Source organism: Botrytis fragariae, assembly GCF_013461495.1.
Source record: "Botrytis fragariae strain BVB16 chromosome Unknown tig00000000, whole genome shotgun sequence".
NCBI classification, from domain to species: Eukaryota; Fungi; Ascomycota; class Leotiomycetes; order Helotiales; family Sclerotiniaceae; genus Botrytis; species Botrytis fragariae.
In genome coordinates, this window is record NW_023500986.1 from 2,274,524 (window position 1) to 2,289,719 (window position 15,196).

The window sequence follows — 15,196 nt, forward strand, 5'->3', positions numbered from 1 at the left end:
TCGAGACACCGAAGCAGAAGCAGAAGAAGCCGAATTACCAGAACCGCAGGCACGCATGAAATCCATAGATTGACACCCAGCATTTCACTAAAATCGAATCACATCTGCAAGCGAAAAGTGGGCCACCAAACAATACAATCAATACCTAGCACAGTACCTACGTAGGTACCTTGCAAGGATACTGTACCCTCGGAAATCGGTCATAACGATTTGCCACTTTCCCGCTTTTATCGATTCTTGCGGGTGAACAATTGAATTGAATTGGATTGATTCGTTCAATTCAACTTTTTTGAATTTTTTTATTTTTTTTTGATTTTTAATTCGGTTGAATTGCATTAATATTTTTTTCTCTCTCTTATTGTGGAGACGGACCAATTGGAAATTCCTTTTCACCATTTCTTCATCAGCCCAAGGAAAAAGAGAATCAAAACAATTCCTCTCGATTCAATTTTATTAATTGACGATCATTGCTCTGATCATCCTGAGGCACTTTCATCATTACGGAGCATCGGTACCTACCCTGACCTGACCTGACCTGCCCTAGACTAGGTATCCTCCCAGGTATCAAATCAGTATCAATCAGTCAACCCATCAGTCAATCCATCAATCCATCAGTCACTCGTCAGTATCAGCATCAGCCACTCTTACCTTTCCCTTTTACATTTCACTCTTCACTCTTACCTGGGTACGGTGCGGTACGGTACGGTACTCCACAAAACTCTGATCTTTTTTTCTCTTCTTTTTTTCTCTTCTCTTCTCTCTCTTTGATTATTAATAAGAAGAGTTAAGAATTCCCCCCCAACGATTTTACCTTTTTATCTTTTTATCATTGAAGAAGCCACCACCTTCAATCCATCCATCCACCATCCACCACTAAATCAATTCACCATCATACCATCAATTCAATTCATCAATTCACCTACTACGACCACGCTACCACACTACCACACTACCATTCACACTTACCTCGAATTGGCAATCCAAATAATCAATCCAACCACTTTCATCCATTTATTATACGCCCTCCTACCTTGTTACATACACCTCTCCCTCTCTATTCCCAATTCCCACCATCCTCTCCAAAGTCTTAAAAAGGTTACGGTAATTTTTTTATTACACACCACACGCTACACTAGTGTCAACCTCTTTTTTAAATCTTTAGATCATCATCGTCAAAAAATTCCAATCCACCGCGAACCTTTGGAACTTGAGTCGAACTTGACTCGAACTTGACTCGGTTTCCCAAGACACCGGTCTTCGGAAACTTTTTGCCAACTCCAGTCTCTAGTCCTCGAGTCTTGTCCATTCTGGGAATACTCCACACACTACACTACACTACCTTCTCACTACCAACTTGATCATCAGAGTTTCGATCTTCAACTATTTACTAAACTTTAAATCCCATAAAGACCCATATTCCATCTCAGTCCAAGCATCATAAGTTGCTTTCTCCTCAAAGTTAGTGTCCTTGGGATTTCGACCAATCAATTGTCCTTTCCATCAACTTCTCATCACTCGAGAAGTCTACTTAAAGGGCATCCGCTCCCAAATTCTAAAAATAAATCAGCTCATTCTTTCTTACTTTCGACGGACTTATAAGTTTCAACTTGAAGTATACACTAGGCAACGTCAAGTCTATACTTAAAGAATCTTTCCAAGTGTGATATGTCCCTGGCCTCCACACAGCATCCATTCAATAATACGTTACCTTCAACATCCACCAACGACATTGAGAGTAAGAATTCCCCTGACGAGACAGAAGCAAACATAAGTACGATTATTGGGGCATATACAAACGGTCAGAAACACACCTCTATGGAACGAGGGTCTACCGCATACACGCAGTCAGGTTTGCAAACGCCCTATCCACACGCCTTCACAGACGCTCAATCTGAAGAATCCCCTGCAGATAATACATCTGCTGCGCAGTATCCACCACAACATCAAGACGTTCGTTCGAACCAATACTCAACAACAGCTACTCCAACTTCCGAGTACGGTGCTGCTTATCCCCCATCGTCGGCGCGTTCAGCCAACTTTGATCATTTACACAGAGCACATTATTCGAGCAATAATAGCAATAGCAGTGGAGGAATGGCTCAACCAACAAGTCCGTCAATACCTTTGCAAGATGGCCGTTCAACCCATCAAACTTCGCAAATCAAATCTGACCAGGATGTTCCTATAGATCCATCAATTGCTGCCTCCAGCCCAACTTATCCTCCGTATAACCCACAGCACGCCACATACTCCGCACAAGAACAGATGCATCACCCATATCCACCGACACATTCCGGCGGCTCGATGTACTCGCAACCAAGACCCAATTGGCACGGTTATGCCGACCCCTCTGCACCCAATCCTAACGTCGCAAACCACCCAAATCACCCAAATGTCGCAAACCACCCATCCGGAATGGTACCTGCCCCTTACACTTCTGCCAGTCCCCAAGCCCAATCGCTCCCAGCTTCAGCTGGACGACCTAGCCAAGTAAGTCACATCTTCTATCCAGTTCACTGTGCGCGCATTTTCTGCGGTAGATCCGAAGCGCGCGTCGCATTGTTTTGATGTGCAGAACGCGGCGCGAGAATCGACGCGTGATTTTTATCAAGATCTTTTCCTTTAATGTCACTTTGCAGAACAACTAAGAATTAACAGGACGCGCGCTTACCCCAGATTTACTCATTTGTTCCTATCCCTGGATCTAGTCAACAGAAGCGACCTAGAAGACGATTTGAAGAAATTGAACGTATGTATAAGTGTGGACATCAAGGATGCGAGAAAGCGTATGGTACATTGAACCATCTTAATGCTCACGTAACCATGCAATCCCATGGAAACAAACGTACTCCAGAAGGTATGTTGATTTTTACATGTAATTCTACATTCATTCGTTGGACCGCCGGAGAATCATTCGAGATTTCTACGTGTGCCCTACAGGGTTTTCGCATTGTCTTCACACGGATAATTCGTCGGGGCCAAGTGCCATTTACGGGTAGTTACAAGAGGGCGTTGGACTAGGTCTGACATCGATTGGCGATAACCTTGCTCGCTAGCATGGATTGAAAATATGCCGTGAAACATTGGCAAGCTAACGTCTGGTGCTCGCAGAATTCAAAGAAATTCGAAAAGAGTGGAAAGCTCGCAAGAAGGAGGAGGAACAGCAACGCAAGGAGCAAGAAGTTGCTCGTGCCGGTGGTGCTCCCGCTGTTCCAGAAGCCCACCCCGAGGCCGGCTCTGCGGCCTATTCGCGGTCGACTGTTCAACTTCCACCCATTTCCAACCCTATCGGGTACCAGCCTGGTGCACAGGTTCCAAACCAATACCAGCAAAGCCAAGCACCAGCTTCTTCCGTTCAACATTTACAAGGCTACGGCAATGCCCAGCCAAATATGGACCACTACACCGGGTACCCAGCTTCGCCTTACGGGTCTTCAAACCATATGTATAGCCACCAATGTCATTATCCCCTCACTTCTCCCCATTGATTGGCCCGGAGCTAACATTCACTTTAGCTAATCCAGCTCAAACTAAGTATGAGCATTAAGTTGTATCATATGTAACATATTTGGTTTTGAGGTTGTTGGTTTTGCAAGTTTTCCTTTTCAAAGTTTTTAGAAGGACCTTTTCTATTCGGTTCGCTGCCGTACATGATGCAAATATTTGATGATCACGTTGTTCTATGTGGAAAACACGGTACATGGGGTGGTGGATGGTTGTATTCTCTCGCATTTGGTTATGGCTGTTATTACCTCCTTGGGGGATTGAATACACGCCACTTTATTTTTCATTACTCTGCACGCAAACGGAACGGGGTTGGGGAGTTGAAATACACGCATGAGGGGTTTGATCCGGGTGTGGCTGTTAGGCTTCATGGTGCGTGAAAACAAAAGGGTTTTTTTTTTTTTTAGTAACAGGCAAAGAAAGGAGATGGGGTATTCAGATTATTCTGCCGGGTTTGAAAGTCTACAACTTTATGTTTGCGGGCTATGTTATTCTATTAGTTTCAATGAATAAACGAATAGTCTGACAGCATTTTCGCAAATTTATTTTACTGTTGAGTCTGCATATGATATTGTATGAGCGTTACTGGGACAAACTTCGGGCAAAGTTCATGTATTACAAAGCCAGCAATGATGATATTCCATTGTTGGTAATTATTAGTTAGTACGATAATCAAAGAAACTTGTCGATCTACATGAATTCTAAAAGTGTCCAGATTTTTGAATTGTGGATTGTTTAGTTCACGTGTATGTATATGCATATATGATGATGATGTTGATGGTGTTGAATTTGGCGTTGGCGTTGGCGTTTCATTCTACTTTCACTAAGAGATGATGGCGCATGAGGAGAGGGGAGAGGAAGAGGGAAAGGGAAAGAGTAGGGGGAAGAACAAGATTATTGGGGATTGGGGGATTATGTTTGTTTAAAATTCACTTGTAGGAGGAGGGGAAGAGAAAGGAGGAAGGGAATAGGGAGGTAGGAGAGATAAGAAGAGGGTATAAGGTAGGTATGTTCTACTGTGTGATGGATCATATAGGTTGTGAGATGGTGTGGCGATAGGTTGGTTAGTAAGGTAGTTGGTGGGTTAGAATCAAACTTACTTTCGAAGTATGTGTATGCGTATGTATATATGTTCTGGTGTTCTGGTATCAAAGATTCTGACAACAGTGGTGTTGCAGCCGTGTTGCGGGCTGTTGCGATGTGTTGTATTTGTATTTGATATTATTATCGTCACCAGATTCCGATTCCGATTTGGATTTAGATATTGTATGATTACAAGAGTTGTAGATTGTATTTTTATCATTACAGGATTCTCCGGGTGTGTATCATCTCTCCCACCCCAATTCACTAATTAGATGGAATCTCGAGCCTTGTCGTCGCTGGGTAGCGTATCATATCATGTATCGTATGACTGACAGATACACTTTTTCTCCTGCAGCAGAAGGGAAAAGTCGCAGTAGTGAAGTGGAAGTGGAAACTTTCCTCTTTGATTTCGGGGAGAGGGAGGGGAATGTTCAGAGAATGACTGCGATGGATGTACGTCAGTGTGAGGGAAATGTGTACGTAACGCCCGTTGGAAAAGCAGGATATGCTATGATCGTGAGGGACTTCTTGATGCTTATGCTTTGCTGAGCTGAGAATACAATTCCTCCATCTACGTCAGTCAATCAGTAACCGATCATATGCGCGTGAGGAACTCCATGATTATGCTTTGTCAAGAATGCCATTCCTGACGACCAACATGTCATATTTCCCATGATCATCGTTTTCCAAAAAACGCAACTCACGTATTTACGTCAATCAGCACCATGCAATATCCACACTCTATGATCATGTATTGAAAACGACCAATGTGTCACCCCCCCCTCCCCAACCTAGCACCACTCCCATATTCGCCTTCGCGATTCGCCATTCCCAATATCCCCTAGAAACTCTCTGCACATCTCCATCTCCTTCCCCCTTCACCATCCTCTCCCATACAATGACATACGTCCAAGTTCAACGCCCGACAAAAACAAATCTTCACATACCATGTAAACACTCCACTCTCCCTCCCCAATTTCCCAAAAGAATCTCGTCTCCGCATCTCATTCTCAGATCTGCATATCTTGTTTTCTCTTTTCTCTTTTCTTCTCATCTCTTGGCAGCAGTGGGTGGGGGGAGAGAGAAAGTTTGTATCTACCTACCTACCTACCTACCCACCTACCTACCTAGGTATGATAGAGTGAGTCATCAATGACAGATGTCACGGATGAGAATTGAGAATTGAGAATTTAGACCTTAGAGGAGAAACTTTATTTCTGAATGATGCAAAATGATGCAGAATGATGTGCATTAGTGTTGATCGGTTCCAAGCCAAGATTTGAAATTGGGATGGATGGGAATCGTGGAATGGTTAGCTTGGAGTTTAAGTGCTGAGGATTTTTGAGTTTGGAGCTAGGGGATGGAGTGTTTGGAGAGGGGGTTGGGAGTGGATAGATGGAGGGGGGGATTGTATGGATTTTGATATTCTATCATCTTCATCATTGAATATCAAATATCCATATTCAGTTTTTTGAGTTTCGTAATTTTCTCTTATTATTACTATTATATATATATTTTTTGGGGATAAAAAATTTGATGAAGGAATATCTGTCCTCGGTAGATCATACCATCATACTAATTTAGTAGATCTAATACACGAACTAGTAGCTCTTGGTACCAATACATCGATATCCCAAATCGTCAGATAGGAACACATGGTGACTTTCAGATGCTTTGGGGGTGAGTAGCGTGGTTGTGGATATGCATAAATATTACGTGAAGAATGTTTGCATTGGGGGGTGTGGATAGTGGAACAGAAGGGGGGAAGATAATCCACGTGGGGCCCGGGGAAGTATATACTAGAAGGAAGGAAAGGATGGGAGTGGGGAGAAGGGATTTGGGCTTGAATGGGAATGGGAGGGTTTGTTATGGGTGGTGAGGTTTCGTGGATACTGGGGTTGAGGGGGAAAGGACGAGAGAGATTCTTTGGGGGGAAATGTAGGTCACGGGAATGGATAGAGCTTGGCAGTTAGTGTTGTCATGGATACGTTTGTCGAAGAAGGGAAAATGGATTAGAAGGTGCACCGAGATAACCTCTGAGATGATGACGAGAAAAGACTCGTGATGTTAGTAGAGAAGGAAGGAACAGAATGATCATTACACGGCGAAATATCAAGTTCCCGACTGAGAAGCTTAAGATTTTGAGATGAAATTCTTTTGTGGAAGGTACAATTGGCATAGCTGTCAGTATGGTTATGTTAATATCGTGGTTTCTGTTTTGCGATATCGTACATGTTCCTTGGAATTGTATTGTGGTTTCGGCTTTTGGGAGTGCTTTACTCTCTGGACGATGAATAGTTTGAAGACTGGCTTTGCAGTACTTTGGCACATGTGGGTTTCTCTTTCTTTGGATACTGAGAAAGAGTAACTCTCTGTTTACAGATGAGGTGGGTTATTATACGTAGATACTGCATTATTCCAATATATCACTACAACCAATCTCTCATTCAAAACTCCAAGAAACACTTAACCATAACCAGGACCTAAGTTTCTCCCTAGTATACAAAGCGCTGTCTACCCGGCTTGAATGCCGAACTATCACTCGGAATGATCTCCACTGCAAAATACCACCGAATATATGGCCTACAGTCATGGAAAGTCCCCTAATGTACCGCCCTCTTACCCGGATTATCACCTCAGAATATCCCAAGTGGCCTGTATTCCAATAATCCGGTGTAATATCGGTATTAAGAGATATCGTCCGATGGTACTCGGATATCTCGAGCAGGTTACCATGCGGTGGGATTTGAAATGTGAAGAGGATCTAGGCGTAGTAGTTATGCTGGGTGAACTTTGTGTCGTAGTCGATTTAGTTATTTTTTGTGCATCAACTTGCACTGGTATTCTTTCTGCTGTTTTATCTTTGGGGGTTTTCTATCATATTTTGTTGTTGATTCTATCTCGTAAGGGGATATCAGATGTTAGTGTCAGAGTGGAGAAGATGAGATACTAGGTTTAAGTATATCTTCTGGGTGATTATGAAACTGTTAGCTTGGGTGTACTTCGTTACTCTGGCTCAAACAGACCAAAAGGATTTCGAGATGCTAAGATTATAGATAGCTAGGTATCTACAGGCTTGATACCCTATAACAGATATGCAACAAAAGAATTTAGAGAAGTATTGATAGGAAGCGATTCGTTAGTTTGTTGGTCGCTTACAAAGTGAATACTTACAACGGATAAACGAAATCAACGAGCTCGATAATTTTAACCCTCGAATACATCTATTGACATTCTCTAAACAGAGACATATATACATCTCATATCTACTCGTGTATTTCCGGAACAGTTGGAACTACTAAACCTTACTTCATTGCGGAAGTTTTATAAATTACACCATAGGATATTGATTTCAATACCCGATCCATCTGTTGCGGAGCTTCACTTTAGCCTAGTACTTCGATTTCAGAGGGATAGGGTCAGTGAAGAAAGAGAAGGTCGAAATTCGGGAAAGTAAAAGTCATTATATGGTTTATTAGCAGCTGAATACAGAGCTTTAGGATTTGAACGAGAAGAGGAAAATAGGAATATGGATACAGATGCTAGCAGTATGTGATTCGTTAGAGTTAGAGAATTGGATGGGAATACGAATATATCACTGAGTTGACAAATAGTATTGCAATAGTGATCTTGGTAGTAAGAGCACCGCACCAAGATCCGTGAAGTAAATGGTTATGAACGTTCATTCTCACGCAGTTGATTACCCTCTGCTTTGTAGAGAAACTGCAAGAGCGAAAGTACTTAAACCCCCCGTCGTCTAATTTTCTCTAAAGAGATCCCCTACCCCCCCTTCAAGAAGACAGCCCTCCCTCCCACCCGTCCATCCCTCCCATACATCGCCCATCGAATTTTCAATACCGCACTTCACTCTCATCTCTTACCACTTAAACTCAACCATCTATTCCCCCTCTGAAAGCAAATCAATTCTCACATCCGCTTTTCAAATTTCCACCCCACCCACTATCAAGCAGACATTTCCATCATCTTCCCATGTAGATAGCAAGTATGTCAAGACGTGATATTCCTAGTTATATGCATCATTCATCTAACAACGACCGATTCCTTTAGCTCACTCCCACCCAATCTTCCAACCTAATGATAATCTCATCCCACATCCATAATCTACCCCATCCTCCTCCTCCTTCCCTCCACCCTACTTCCCCCATCCCCATCTCCATCCCCATCTCCATCCCCATCTCCATCCCCATCTCCATCCCCATCTCCATCCCCATCTCCATCCCCATCTCCATCCCCATCTCCATCCCCATCTCCATCCCTAACCTCAACCCAAACGCAAAGCTCCTCGCAAGCATCAAGCATCACTCAACACACCCCACATCACCAACCAACATCTCAAGACATAAAAGAATCTCTACTCATTGCAATCCACGGAAATACAAATACAAATTCAAATACAAATACAAATACAAATACAAATACAAATACAAATACAAATACAAATACAAATACAAATACAAATACAAATAATCTAACCCCCTACACTACCAGCGCTTTCTATTCAAGCAAGGAAAGAAAAGATAACTTACTTACTTATCTATCTACCCAAAACTCTTACCAGTTTCATCTCCTTCTATATTATGCACACACAACCCCCTCCCTCTCTCTCCATTTCCACATCCCATCCCATCCCTTCCCTTCCCATTGCACTCCATGCACCCCAACACCCCAGATCAAGAAGCCGCAAACACAAAATACAAATTTCAGAGGTAAACAACAATCACAAAATACCAAAAGCAAACTTCCTCGATATACATCCTCGATATACCTCCTCGATATACCTCCTTAATACACCTACTCACCCCATCCCATCTAACATCCCACATCTCCACAAAGCAATACATCAACATCTTCCTCCATAGACTTTCAAGCAAGAGAACGAAAACAGAGTACCGCCACCGCAGCCGCATTGATACACAACTCAGAGCAAGGCAACATCACTCCCTCCTCCCCCCCCTCCTCTTCTTCCCCCCTCTACCCATCCCCATCCCCATCCCAAGCAGCTCTTTCCATTCTCCCCCAGCCCCACCTTCCACCCATCTTCGCGCCCTGAAATCAGGCTTGCAATTCATCACAAAGAAATACCAAGCTTTCAGCATCCAGCTTTCAACATCCATCCATTCCCATTCACATATTCACATTTTATCTCCCCAAATCAAACAAAGCGAGCCCCTCTCTCCCTCCCTTCCCAAATTTTCACATCTTTTTTGCACCTTCTCAAAACCAAATACCACTTCCCCCTAAACCTCCCAGCCTCTGGTCACCATTGTTTGTCGTATTCATTATATACTTCACACACACACACACACACACCTCATCTCATTCATCCAGTACACTTTCATCACAATCCTAATCAACCAAAATATACCAAAAATATTCCCAAAAAGTATATATCATTTGTCTAGGGCTTAAAAAGAACACGCCATTCCGTTATCCAACCCACCGATCCCATCCACCTTATTTATCCCCCCCAACAACAATATCCTTAACCAACAAGCCAAATTTAAGTTTCCGGAAGTCCAAGTCCATTAGTCAATCGTAACATACCATCTGATTTTTCTTGGAAAATACATGTGATTTTCCCGTCTATTTATATCCTACCCTATCCAACCCATCCCATTCCGTTCTCGCCTACCATATAAAAAATATTTGTTCCAATCACCATTTGTATAATCAGCCAAACAATCCGTATGCTCACCTCCTAATCCCAGATGCCTAGTACCCACTGACACATTCGTAAAATAATATAATAAAAATATATATATAGGTAGGCATATTTTCTCCTTCCGCTGCCAAACAAGCAAGCAAGCGAATGTATTAAGCTTGCACCATACATAAAAAAACATGGCAAAACCTCAAAAACATCAAGCCAAAAAAGCAAGTATAACCAGCGTATCTGCGTAAAAGACAATAGTATGATCAATAGGTATCCTTTCCATATTTTTTCCTTTCAAAATCAATAAACAATGCAAAATGTGCAGCAAGAAGTATAAATAGAGCGGAATTTCTCTTCCGTTATCCTTGAACCTTTCCCACAAGTCCCTGATCCAAAGATGATACCAAATACTCGTAAATGTTAAAAAAAAACGGGTCGAGAACAGAACATGTTCATTTCCATATTCATCCACAGTAAATCCACCGTCGCCAATCCTGGCTTGTATATGCATGCACCCATGCGGAAGTAAAGCAGACCAGACCCGCCTTCTAACACCGCAATAAAAACTATTCGAAGAGGTAGACAGTACCATTAAAGAAATATTCACTTTTTATGACCGTCCAGTCCCAAATTGCCGTTCCGGACCCAATACCGCCACGCCCTTTAATGATGCTTTTTTTATATGACGTGAAGTGGAAGAGAATGTTCGGCGAAAAGGAAATTGACAAGTTTAAACACCACTGATAACGACCTCAGGGCAAGACTTTTCGTTGACAGCAACGGTTGTCTTGTCTGAAGATGTACTATCGGCTGGATCATCAATAGTACTGACATTGGCGCTAGGGATGCTACTGCTTTGTGGACTGTTTTGTCCGTTCGTAAGCAGAGGAGTTGGGGCACTCGAATTCGACTCCATTGATTGTGTGATAGCACCAGGTGTTTGACCAGTTGACGATGTACTATATGATTGCTGCGAGTCATCTTGACCGTAGATCAACTTTTCAATGGCAGCAATCTGTTTACCATAATTATATTTCTTGAGAGCCAAGAGTTGTGGCTTCAAATCTTCGACAAATGCATTTCTTTCGGCGCCTTTCAATTGCCCAAGAAGTTTTTCTGTTCAGGTTAGCATAGTGAAGTCTAATTGAAAATGGTTTGACTTACGAATGACATAATTGCCGTATTGATCTTTCATCATCAATTGCAAAGGACTTGTACCATCACTATGAAGAGCAGTCAATAGAGAGACAATAGTGTGTCTCTGCTCATCCGTGCCAAATTGTATACTCTTCTCCACAACGTTTGAGGCGAATTTATGCTTGGAAAGTGTCAAAAGCTGTGCCGTGACAATTTTGACAATCTTAGCACGATCTTCAGGCTTTCCGTGTTGTATAACATGTTGAGTAACATAGTTGCCGTATTGATCGGTAATCAAGTTCGATGCACATTGATGTAATTCCTCGAGCACTCGTTCTTGATCGCGAGGTTGACAGTATTCCAAAATACGCTGAATCACTCGGCATCCATAAGGATGAGTTGCGAGAACGTGGACTTGGCCCCGGAATGCTTCAATAATAAATTGAATATGTTCCGTTGGAACACGCTCAATAGCCTTTTGGACAACGTGATTGCCGTTCTGATCTTTGACACACTTGAGGACATCTGCCTCAAGTTCCTTGACTAGTTCAGCTTGTTGATCGGCAAGTACATGCTCGAGGGCCTTTCAAATTGTTAGTAAAGGTGGTGTGTAATGTTCAAGGCCAAAACAAACCTTTTGCACAACTCTGCAGCCATACATCTGCATTGACAGTTCCATTACATGGTTCTTCATTTGTTCAGCCAGCACCCGTTTTTGTACTTGATTGCCGTGTTCAAACAGCTTCTGGATGACATAATTTCCAAACACATCAGTCATTAACTGTAACGCATTGGGTTGAATCTCTCGGAAAAGTTGCTCTTTCTCGTCACTGTTAGCTGTCTCCAACTTTTGCTGAATGAATCGTGACCCATGCTGATCTCCACTGAATTCTACGACATGTTGATAGATGTCCTAGTTTCAGTTAGTGATTGTAAAAATTGCGATGCGGGAAAATACATACCTTCAGCTCATACCTCTTATTGGATTTGGCATTTGAGCGAAATTCTTCCAAAAGTACGCTTCTAACTCCAAGCCCAACATCTTGATCCTTGGCTGGGCGAGTGGGTATATTTTGTGCCGGATAAGGGGGTAGTGGCATAGGATAACCATATGGTGCTACGTTCGTTTGTCTGAAATTTGGTGGTGGGTAATCGTACAAATGTGGTGGATACTGGCTTTGGAAATGACCATTGCTGTAAAGGTAAGCTTGGTGTTGAGAGAACTGGACGTGTTGAAGTCTACGGTCCAGTTCACTTGGGCCTTGAGGTATTCTCGGGCCTGCCCTTGAGGTTGGTCGGTAAATTTGTTCAGATCCTGTTGGAGGAGTACCGGAATAGTATTTAGGACTATTGAGGCCACGACGGTAGTCGCTTGACGCAGGAGAGACAGAACCCCGGTCGAATCTAGGCCCTTTTGTGAGATAGCCTTGGTCTGCAAAGGGTGCTTGATTTGAGAAATGATCATAATTGTTAGCCTTGGGACCGTTTGACCCATCATTCCACATGGCTGAACTACCATTAACCTGGAAAGCTTGAGGTTTAAAGTTCTGGTTCGTTGGAGAATATGAGGAACTCAAACCGGTGCCGATCTGAGATGCGCTGGCTTGATCGATATCGTTGGTCAAGCCAAGTCCTGCAAGCTTCTCCCGTAGTTCGGTTTCCGTCTGCGTGATAAGGTCGCCATATCTCGATGAATTGGGTTGTGCAAACGAGCCCGAAATTGCCGAGAAAGAAGGACGATGGGAGTGGATTGAATTGCTAGGAGTATGGCCACCAATGGAGCCAAAGCTTGCATTTCCGTTGCCAAATGATAGATTGTTGAGGCCAGCCTCTGAGGTTCTGGAGGGTGGCATACTTCCATCTCTTGAAGCCGAGCCTATACCAAGGAAGCCTCCGTTTTGAGAGGTTAGCTGATCCATTCTGAAGGCCCTGGATGAAACATCAATATCATATGCACTATCCTGATTAGACGAGAATTGGGAGGAATTCTCCTTGTCGTCGTTGAATCCAAAAGAGGGCTTGCGCGAAAATTTGAAACTTCCAGAAGAGGGATCCAAATTACTCTTCGGCTGTTGTCGACCGAAACTAGCTCCTTGTCCAATCGCAGGTCTTGATTGTTGGTATGCTTGCAAATCGTGCAGACTTTGTGGTGTTTGTGATGGAATATTGTTGCGGACGTGAGAAGGAGAAGTACTTCCGCTGTGCGAGGACTGTAATGTTGGAGATGTTGTATCCGGAGGATTCCAAGGTCCGTTTGCACGAGCACCCCAAGGGTCGGCTTCTGAAGATGCTGCTAAGGCACCCGAACCACTGGGGGCATCGGAGAAGTTTTCACTGTCTGCTGCTAGACCGTCATCAGTGAATGTAGAAATTTGGATTTCGCTAGTATAAATACCTCGAGAGCGCGAGGCATCTCGCTTCGCATTGGCAAAACCACTCCCGATTGTGTTACTACCCCAGATTCCACTCGAAGGCTGCCATGTACCACCATTTCCAAAAGTTTGGCCAAGCGTTGAGCTTTGCGACGTTCTGTCATCGCTATTGTGCCTGCCTGTGGCAGTGGGGAAATCTCCAAATCGAGTAGGCCGTTGCTAAGTTCAAATATTAATTTTGCATACAGTTTTGAAAGGATTGGGGTACTCACCGCATTCATGGCACCTGCAGATCTGTTGGCGGCAGCCGAGGACATTATCGAAGACGTATTGTAAATTCGGTATGTACGTGGGAGTCTCTGGGTGAGGGAAAAAAACAGGACGAAAATATGTTGGAAGGAGTCGATATGTTTGATGGCAGATTACTTGAACCAAAGAATAGTCTTTCTATGAGGTATTTGACAGGTTGTAGATCTATATGACTGTGGAAATTTGTAAATGTCAGCATATGCCGTGCGGTAAGGCTGAGGTCCGGTTTTAAGCTGAGTTGCAAGGACAAATCTTACCAGTGCAAGAAGTCGGAATATGTAATCGACAGTAGGCGAAAGCTCATTTACAAAAGAAGGATGTGCGGAAAGTTGGAGTTCATGAGGAATCGAGCATCGAGGGAGGGGAGGGAGGGATATATTGAAGTATGAAGGGTAGGGCAAAGGTCGCGCGACACAATCCCTTCGTTTGTCATATGCAACGTCAAGAAGCGCGCTTTTCTGTGTAGAGGTAGGCACCCGCGCAGCAGTAGCCAGAATGAAATATAAGATTATATTCTTGGAGTAAAATTGCCTTTTCCTTGTGTGATTTGTCTTGCTTTGATCGAGTCTATGTCCCTTTTTGGGTTGGGAATTCGTTGGTTTTGACGCGGGAGGTACGCCTGGGGAAGCAAGGGGAAAATCGTCAGGAACGTAAAGTTTTCGGTGGATTTTTTGGTGGAGAATCGATTCGAGGGTCCGGATTGCAGTTTGTGTCAGGAAACGAGCGGTTAGTCCCTGTTCCACGACGTCGATGATCAAGGGAAAGGAAGATGAATAGGTTGCACTGTCGAAGTCGAATTCTTGTTCGTTCTTCGTTGTGTGGCAGTATCGCAGTAGTATGTGTATGGTAGTATACTTTTTTTTCAAGGTATTCTTTGGGGCGTAGGTTCGACCAGGGTTTGTGGGGAAAAGTTTTGTAATGTTGGTAGGGCAGAGAGAGGGTAATCAATGAGATCAAATAAGGTAAGGTTTTCCCGATTCCTGTCTGGGATGCACAAATAAAGTTGAGTGTTTTATTTACGATAGCGTGGGGGGAGGGGGAAGGGGGAAGGGGAAGTGTATCAAAAGAATAAGGAATTTTTGCAGAGAATTCTCGACCAAAGTAGGGATGGAAGGGT

General features: G+C 43.3%; 2 protein-coding genes across 2 annotated transcripts; one reads left to right on the forward strand and one right to left on the reverse strand.

Annotated features, from left to right (window-relative positions):
• Positions 1-1,665: 1,665 nt before the first annotated feature.
• Positions 1,666-3,678, forward strand: Bfra_006927 (putative con7 regulator protein; the record flags this gene model as incomplete). The annotated part of the gene is made up of 4 exons (XM_037337298.1): positions 1,666-2,490; positions 2,659-2,857; positions 3,112-3,459; positions 3,516-3,678. 4 exons carry the CDS (start codon positions 1,666-1,668, stop codon positions 3,545-3,547), a joined length of 1,404 nt encoding a protein of 467 aa, XP_037198664.1. The 3' UTR covers positions 3,548-3,678.
• A 7,313-nt stretch (positions 3,679-10,991) lies between these two features.
• Bfra_006928 (putative mrna binding protein pumilio protein) lies at positions 10,992-14,087 on the reverse strand (the record flags this gene model as incomplete). The annotated part of the gene is made up of 5 exons (XM_037337299.1): positions 10,992-11,377; positions 11,426-11,981; positions 12,033-12,311; positions 12,361-13,989; positions 14,043-14,087. 5 exons carry the CDS (start codon positions 14,085-14,087, stop codon positions 10,992-10,994), a joined length of 2,895 nt encoding a protein of 964 aa, XP_037198665.1.
• Positions 14,088-15,196: the final 1,109 nt, after the last annotated feature.